We start from the raw sequence: 9,076 nt of genomic DNA on the forward strand, positions 1-9,076 counted from the left end.
TTTTCTCCGCTAGAAATCGCTAAAAATGCTCCAGAAATAATGATAGATTACGTGTGCGCAGATGCTAAATTTTTTATTTGCAACGAATGTGCAAATTTTATTTCTTATATTAATTTTTTTGAGGTATAGACGATTTAGTCCAAAATTTGTGTATACGCGAATCAAAAAATCTGAAATGCATCAAACCAAAAATGATCTTCAAAGTGCTATAACTCGAATGGCAATATCCTATTTCATCAATTTATAAATAAACTGTCTTTAAAATTATAAACATATTGATGTGTACAAACGTTCTTTAGTGCCTTTTATTTAATCTGTCAGATTTTAAACACGATATCTCATTCCGTGTGGACACAGTGAACACCAAAAAAATGCTCACAACCGGGGACTAGTTTGGTCACGTGATCACCGAACAATATGCCCTTAAGGGCATGTAATACTTACAGTTTCCCCGGCTTTTTTCCACAAAAATGAAAATTTTTAAAAACAGAATTCGGAGATGCTATAAAATATAACGGACGTCCCCGGACCCTTTTTTAAGGGATAATAACAAAAAAATTTATTGTGCTACATAAAAATTTTATGCATATGCATTATTTTGAGGTTACGTTGTTTTTCATCTCTGCCTTTCTGATAATCTGGAAATTATTTATGAAATAAACTTTTTTGATTGCTTGCAAACAAGGCTAGTTCCGGGAGATTAGTTACTATGTTTATTTGTAAGTCCAAAGTTTTCGGCCAAAAATATTGTGTAGTTTGGAAGCAACGCTCGGGTGAATTGTAACACACATAACCTCGAAATAGACACGCACGTTGTTCACAATATCATAAATTTTTTGCTAAAAAAAAACACAAAAAAAGTGTGTGGAGACGTCCGTTCGCATGTTCGCTATCATTTTCCAGATTTTGAAGGCAAAATATTTCTTATCCTAAGGGAAAAAGCCGGGGGAATCTAACACTGAAAAAATCGATACTATTTCCTAAGCGCTATGCAAATTAATCACATTTTGTTAAATTAAAACTGTTTTGAATTAACCCACAGAAAAATGTGAAGGGACGTCCGTTAGCATGTTCGCTATCATCTCCCAAATTTTTAAGACAAAATATGTATTATTCTAGAAAAAAAGCCAGGGGAACCTAAAACTGGTAAAATAGACAATTTTTTAAGTATCACATGCCCTTAAATTACTAAATTTTCAAGGAAATATATTGCATTTGCAATAATGTAGACGAATTCCTATTCAACTAGTTGAATTTTTGACTAAGAAGATTAATCCTCTTCTAAAAAGATGTCTTCAAAAAAATACATAAATTCTAAACGAAAATAATTTAATTTTCAACAAAAAATACAAATACTCAACCAAGAAGTGGAATTTTGAACAAAGAATATCAATTTTAAACAAAAAATCGAATAGTTGAATTTTTATTTAAAAACTAATTTTGGGCCTGACTGATAAATTTCTAACCAAAATCATGAATAGTCAACTGAAATAATTGAATTTAAAACAAAAAAAATAAATTTTCAAGTAAAATAATTAATCTGTAATTGTAATAGTTCAATTTTCAATGAAAAAGATGAATTTTCAGACAAGAAGATTAGTTTTCGAACAATACCAAACATATTTTGCTGAAAAAAAATTTCGAAAATATAGTTACATTTTCAAACGAAGTGATGAACTTTCAACTAAAATTATGAAATATTCCAATTTTCATTTTAAAAAAATGAATTTTAAAACAAAAAAGAAAGAACTTTTAACTAAATAGTTCAATACAGTAATATAAAACTACCTTTAAAACTGACGATTTATTGTTATGCAATTTTATATTGAAATTAAAAAAAAAATTAAGCACGTTCTCGAAAAATTCCTTGGCTTTAAAAAAACACCCTGACAAATCCAGATTTTCCAGGTAGGTTAGACAATAGACATCCTGATACCTGATTTGAAATGGATTCATTTTCAGTCTCAATTAATATACAAATTTTCAAAAATGAGAAATAAACGTAATAACATAAATTTTTCCAGATTTATACCTGCTATCGAGAGGACTTCAGTTGCTCAAAAACGAATCCCTGACCGCTGGGTTAACCATTGCTAATCTAGGATGTACATTGGTTTCAGAATTCCGTTAAATCCATTAGAATGAATCTTTAACTATTTTTTAGCGTTGACCAAAAAACCGCAATTTCGTAAACGGTAACAAAGTCTAGCTAACTGTTTATTAAAAAGTTGTTTGAAAGGAAATTTAGAAACAGAACATTAAAAAAGTCAAATTGTATTACAAACTTATACAAGAAAGCTTAAAACGAACTATACTTTCCAAAATCAGTTAAACAAATATACTTAACACCTTTCAAAATATAATGCATGTATAATATAATATGATGCATAACAGATTTGAAAAATATTAAAAATCATAACATGTATATATAAAAAAAGTAAATAAGGGGCCGTACTGAAATTACGTATCGGATTATAGGTCCTCTCTAAGACCCCCCCACCACCCTGTAATAAATCGTAAAAAATATTTGCACTCCTCCCCCTCTTACTGTACGTCATTTTTAGATTCCAGAAATGTTTTGCTAGTTATTGCTAGTAGAATTTGACAGTGTGTCCATGAACTTCCTTTTTAAAATTCCCTGATTTTTCCCATTCTAATTTTTCATTTTCCTTGATCATTAATATTCAAATACCAGCATTTTAATCTTGTAATATTTTTAACATAGAATCTTTTATAAACGGAATAAAACATTATTTCGTATGCAAATTTAAAATTTCCAAATATATTATTTTATTTTAAACAAAAAAAATGTATTTTCTACTATAAGAGATAACTTTTTAATAAAATACTTGAATTTTCAGTATAATAATTACATTTTTAACCTAATAGTTTAATTTTTAATTTTTTTAATATTTCAATTAAAAAAGGTTAAATTTAAACAAAAAACTTCAGCCAAAAAGAAATATCATTAAAAAAAATGAATATTTTTCAATAAAAAAAGAAATAGAAATTTATGTAAATTGTTGAACCTTCAAGAAAGGAGACGAAATTCCTCTAAAAAATTGAATTTTCAAACCAAAATATGAATTTTCAGCAAAAAATTAATTGTCCACGAAACTGATGCATTTTTACCCAATAAACATTCATTTTCAAACCAAGACAATTATTTCTTTACTAAAAACGGGGAATTTTCAACTAAAATGTTCAATCTTAAAAAAAATGGACAAGTCACATTTTCATTTAAAAAATTAATTTTAAACCAAAAAAAGGTTTTTCGACTAAACTATTCAATTTTCAACGAAATACATAAGCCTTCAATCAAAAAAATAAATTTTTAACAATGTACTTTAATTTTTTACAAATTAGTTTATCTAAATTTTTAAACCTCCAAGCAAAAAGACGAAATTTCTTTATAAAAATTGAATTTTCAAATCAAAATATGACTTTTCAGAACAAAAATTAATTTTCTACAAAACTGATGCATTTGTGCCCAACAAACATGCAATTTCAAACCAAGACCATTTTTTTCTAAAATAGAAGAATTTTCAACTAAACAATAAAAAAACAAATGTTTAACAATGTAGTTTAACCTTTACCCAATCAGTTTAATTAGCAATTAAAAAAGACTATTTAAAAATTCAACAAAAATTTCTAAACATTTTATCTAAATATTTAAACAAGAAAAAAGTTTTTAAAGAATGGTCTTTTTAATCAAAGTATGGTCATTCTTTCAACCAAAGAGAATGACTTTTTAACAAAATAGTTTCATTTTCAACCAAACAATTGCATTTTTATCCAAGAGAGTTAACATTTCTTTTCAAACAGATGAATTTTTAATATAAAAAAAGTTTTTTTAATTTTTGAATTTTTGTCCAGAAAATATTTCAGTTCTCTTTTTAGGACCAAAATATTAAATTTAAATAAAAAGGAAATTTTCTACGAAATAGTTAAGTTTTCAACAAAACAGCAGAATTTTCAACCAAAAAGTATGACTTTTCAACGAAATTATTGAATTTTTAACCAAATAGTTGCATTTTCTCCAATAAAAATGAAAATTCTACTAAAACAGGTAAATTTTTAAATGAAAAAAAAATAATTTCAATACAAAAATAGAAATTCGTAACTAAAAGCACATTTTATATGAAATAGTTTAATTAAAAAAAAAAACAGTTACATTTTTTTCAAGATAGATGCAAGATTTATACTGAAAAAGATTAACTTGTAAATAAAAATTTTTTTAAATAGTTTTCATGCAAAAAATATTTCAGTTGACTTATCAACAACAAAATATGAATTTAAAAAAAAAGTTTTATGTGATGCGAAAATAGATGAACTGTAAATAAAGTACGGTCCCTAAGGAAAAGAGAGCGAAGTAATTTGGTTGTCTCTTTCCTTTTTCTCCCTCATTTTTCCTTTGTTATATAACCGTCTATAATGCACCGATTACACTGTCATCTTAGAAATATACTACTTCTTCCATTTTAAGTCCGTTTTTGCAATTATGTTTTACAAATTATTTTATTTTTTTTTGAGTGTATGCTTTTTTTAAACTGATTTTTGGAAGCATATTTCTCTTTAAGCCTTCTTGTGCATATTTTTTATGCAATTTAACTTTTAAAATTGTAGCTTCGAAATTTCCTTTAAAAAAATGTCTTCGTCTAATTTCATATATATAAATTGAGTTTAATTAATTTGAATGCACTTGCAACTGACTTTCGTTTTGTTAAATTCTTTTAAATCGATTTGGATTGGCCTAGAATCTAACTTGAATTCATTTCGCAACTATTCATCTGAAATTAAATGAAATTTGCTTGGACTGTAGACTTTATCGAATTGACTTAAATGCATTTTAACTGTAATTGAATTTAATATTTTGTATTTGAATTCAATTAATTTGAAATTAAGTTTAATTCCCCTAAAACTCCAATATTTTTATAGTGTAGTTCATTTAATGCAGTTGAACATACATTTGAATAGGCCGCGGATTTTAATGAATTCACATTAAATTATTTTGGATTGATTGAATTTTGACACTCAAATCTTTGTACATCGATGATAAAAATTATAAGTGGCCAACCCCTTTACTGATACTCATTTTATCGTTATTTATAATAAAAATGTCAATTGCAAAATAAAGTATAAATTTAATCTCTTAATTTAATTTAACAAGGCGTCCAGCGATACTTCGGAACAAAGTTTTTAATCTTTTCCAGGTTTTTCAGGTCAAGAAATTAAGTTTTCCAGGTCACCTTTTTTACATCAAACAATAAAATAACATTGTAAATTCCTTGAAATCTTTTGAAGCATTTAAAATCTTCTAAATTTTTTATAAAATCTTTAAAATCCTAGAAATATTCTTAGTGAATGAAGATCTTAGTGAACTTTTTAAAAATCTTTTGAAAGCTTTATGAAATCCTTGTCAAATCTTCCTTTAATTTGTGTGAAAACTTTTTTGTCTGTTTGAAATCATTGACATTTTTTTTTCTTCTCAAATGTATTGAAAACTTTTGAAATTGTTTACAAACTTTGAAATGTTCTGGAATTAAAAAATGTAAATTCTTGAAACCTGTTGAAATCCTAATAAATTCTTTGAAATACTTGTGAAATATTTCCTATATATCTTGTGTATTTATATGGATTCTTTGAAATATTTGTGAAATCTTTTGCATTCATTTTAAATTATTGAAATATTTGAAATTTTTTTAAATATTCTAAAATTTTTTAAATTATTTTAAATGTTTAAACTGTTTTCAAATCTCGTGCAGTGTACCCTTTTTGAAAACTTTGAATTTCGTGTATTATTTTGACATATCTACGAAACTTTGATGAAATCGTTGAAATAATTGTGAAATCTTTTGAAATCTTCTAAACAATCTTTGAAATTCTTGTCTTCTTTTGAAATCTTTATGAAATTTGCATGAAATCTTTGAAAAATGTTTCGCAATATTTTGAAATCTTTATAAAATAATTGTCAAATTTTTCTTTAGTCTTTGTGAAATCTCTGGTGTTTGTTTCAAATAATTAAAATCCTTTGAAACTTTTTAAAAATGTGTTGCAACCTTTCGAAATTGTTTAAAATCTTTAAAATCTGGTGTAATGTACCCTTTTTGAAATCCTTTAAATTCTTGAAATCCTTTTGAATTACTTGCAATATTTTTTCATTCTTTCTAAAATCTTTTGCATTAATTTAAAATCTTTAAAATGTCACAAATCTTTGTGAAATATTTGAAAAACTTCTAAAAAATTTTGAAATCATTGGAAATCTTTTAAATGTTTTGAAATCTTTGACATATGGTGTACCTTATCCTTTTTAAGATTAACACCGAAATTTTCAAATAATAATTTTTATAATTTATAAGTTAAATATGAACAAAAATGTATACTTTATAATTCTACATTAGAGGAGAAGAAATAAAAAAATTTTACAGTATTCTTCATGTGCCCTGAAATCACTTCATTTATTCTGTAATGAACAATAGATCAATTTTATTATATCTTGATAATTTAAAAACTTTTTAGTAGCAAGATTTCTTCTAAACGACATTTTTCTTTCATACCCGACTAGAAGATTTGAATTACATATTAAATTGGAATAAAATAATTGTTCTAAAAGCAAAAGAAAAATTCAAATTTGAAGTCGTAAAAAATGAAAGGATATTTCCAGGTTTTTAAGGTTTAAAAAAATCAAGGAGAATTCCAGGTATTCAAGATTTTCAAGATCGCTGGACACCCTGTTTAAAACTAGAATTTATAGTTTTTATATTAAGATTTCAGTCAGCTCCTGGTCCAGTGAAATCATCTAGATGTAACAATTTTTTAGAATTTATGAATACATTTTAAAACCTTGTTCCTATTTAAAAATTACATTGGATAATGATTAAACTTTATGATTCAATAAACTAATTCCTGAAACCCCAATCATTATTACCTAATTCCACGCATTTTATTCCTGAATAAAATAAAGCTGCGAAAAAGAGAGTTCTGATTAGCTTTGTGGAATCTCTTGGATGACATCATTTTCTTCACGTTTATAAATTTAAAAAGGCACTGTTTCAGGCTGTATTGCCAGCCAACGGATCGAGATCGAAAAAGGGAATCGATAGCGAGCGAAACGACAACGACGACAATGGTCGGGCCGAATTCTACAACAGCTTTTCTCGACAAATCCAGCAAAATCATCGCCGAAGAATGAAATTTCTGTTACTTTCCATATATTTTCTTTGTTTTGTAAACTGTACATACTCATATTTTAACTGTCATTTTCTCAAAGATCCATTTCAAAATGTTCTCACACCTTAAAACTCAACACGCCTAGCCTCGATTAAGTTCAACCCAAAAGTACTTGTACATTCAATTTCTCTTTTGCATGTGTTTAGGTAATAATCCCCTTTTTTTTCTAGCCAAGAAATAAAAAAATGGTACTGTGTGTTTTAAGGAATTTTTTTTTCATTGTTAAGAATTAAAAATCTCATTTTTTCGAAAATGACCCGAAATATAAATAGCATTTCAAAATAATGTAGGTACCTGAAATCTAATCAATTTCACCCATTACAGATGTTTATATTGTCTAATTGAATATATTTTTCCAAAAATATAAAAGAAAATGATGAAAATCGATTAATATAGAATTTATTTCAACGAACTTTAACATTTGATTTTTAAAAACATTTGTTTTTAGTTCACTGACTATGTAAATAACATGTTCCATGAGATTATTAAGGTTCTTGAACTTCTAAGTAAAGAAAAATGAGTATTAATCTCTGAAATTGACGAAATATAATTTTTACAGATTCAAAAAGTCATTTTTCTCGAAAACTATCTAAAATATGAATAGAAGTTCATAGTTGAAAATTGTTAAACTTCCTGAAATTTTTTATTTTGTGTACTTAACGGATGTATGTATATCTTGTGAGTTTTCACAAAAACTTTTAAGAAAAATCAAAACGTATTAAAGCCACTAAAATAGAATTTAGTTTGACGAACACCAATATTCTATATTTAAAAACTTTTTTGTTGAATATCAATATCCAATCTCGCTCCCTTCCTGAATTCTATAAAATGATACCCGCACCAGATGTATACCTAGTGTTTATTAACAAAAATCTATTAAAGTGATTAAAATAGCATTTAGTTTAAAGAAAATCAGTATTTTATTAAACTTTTTTTTCAGTTGGGTATTAATATTTATTCATGTCCTCCTTCCTGAAATCCATAAAATGATATCCTTACCATATGCATACCTTGTGTTTTCAAAACTAAAATTTTCAAATAAATATAAAAAACTAATAAAGCGACTAAAATAGCATTTAGTTTGAAGTACACTGATATTTTAAATTTAAAAATGTTTTTTTTTTTTGGTCGAGTATGAATTTCCAGTCTAGCTCCCTATCTGAAATATACAAAATGATACCTTTACCAGATGTCTACCTTGTGTTTTTTAACAAAAAATATGAAAAATCTATTAAAGTAACTAAAATAACATTTAGTTTGACGAAAATAAGTTAATTAAAAAAAATTTTTATTAGTTGGTAATCAATATTCAAAATTGCCCCCTTTATGAAATCTATAAAATGATACCCTCACCAGATGCACACCTTGTGTTTTTAAACAAAAAATATCAAAAATTTGTAAAGTTACTAAAATAACATTTAGTTTGAAAAAAATAAGTATTTTATTTTTTTAAACTTTTTTTTAGTTGGGTTTCAATGTTCATACTTACCTTCTTTCTGAAATGTATAAAATCATACCCTCAGCAGATGTATATATTGTGTTTTGAACAAAAAATATCAACAATCTATTAAAGTGACTAAAATAATATTTAATTTGGCATAGATCAATATTTTAAATTTTAGAACATTTTCATTAGTTTCGTATCAATATTCAAACTCGTCCCTCCTCCCTAAAATCGATAAAATGATATCCTTACCATATGTATAACTTGTGTTTTTTAACAAAAATGTTGAAAAAAAATCAAACACTATTAAAGCAACTAAAATAGTATTTAGTTTGACGAACACTGGTATTTTAAATTAACAAAATTGTTTCTCTTTGGTCGAGTATGAATATCCAGTTTAGC

At 25.8% G+C, this 9,076-nt stretch overlaps 1 protein-coding gene across 6 annotated transcripts in view; it reads left to right on the forward strand.

Moving 5' to 3' along the window:
* Positions 1-7,532, forward strand: part of LOC117175012 (diuretic hormone receptor-like) — a 296,694-nt gene extending 289,162 nt beyond the window's left edge. For 5 of the 6 annotated variants that reach the window (XM_033364520.1, XM_033364512.1, XM_033364535.1 and 2 more), the window contains one exon: positions 7,045-7,532. In XM_033364520.1, the coding sequence (XP_033220411.1) occupies positions 7,045-7,192 (148 nt within the window). In that variant the 3' untranslated portion in view covers positions 7,193-7,532. The remainder of the gene's footprint in view (positions 1-7,044) is intronic. The other variant, XM_033364527.1, reaches the window with a different exon arrangement.
* Positions 7,533-9,076: the final 1,544 nt, after the last annotated feature.

This window comes from Belonocnema kinseyi, chromosome 1 (genome assembly GCF_010883055.1).
Source record: "Belonocnema kinseyi isolate 2016_QV_RU_SX_M_011 chromosome 1, B_treatae_v1, whole genome shotgun sequence".
NCBI lineage: Eukaryota > Metazoa > Arthropoda > Insecta > Hymenoptera > Cynipidae > Belonocnema > Belonocnema kinseyi.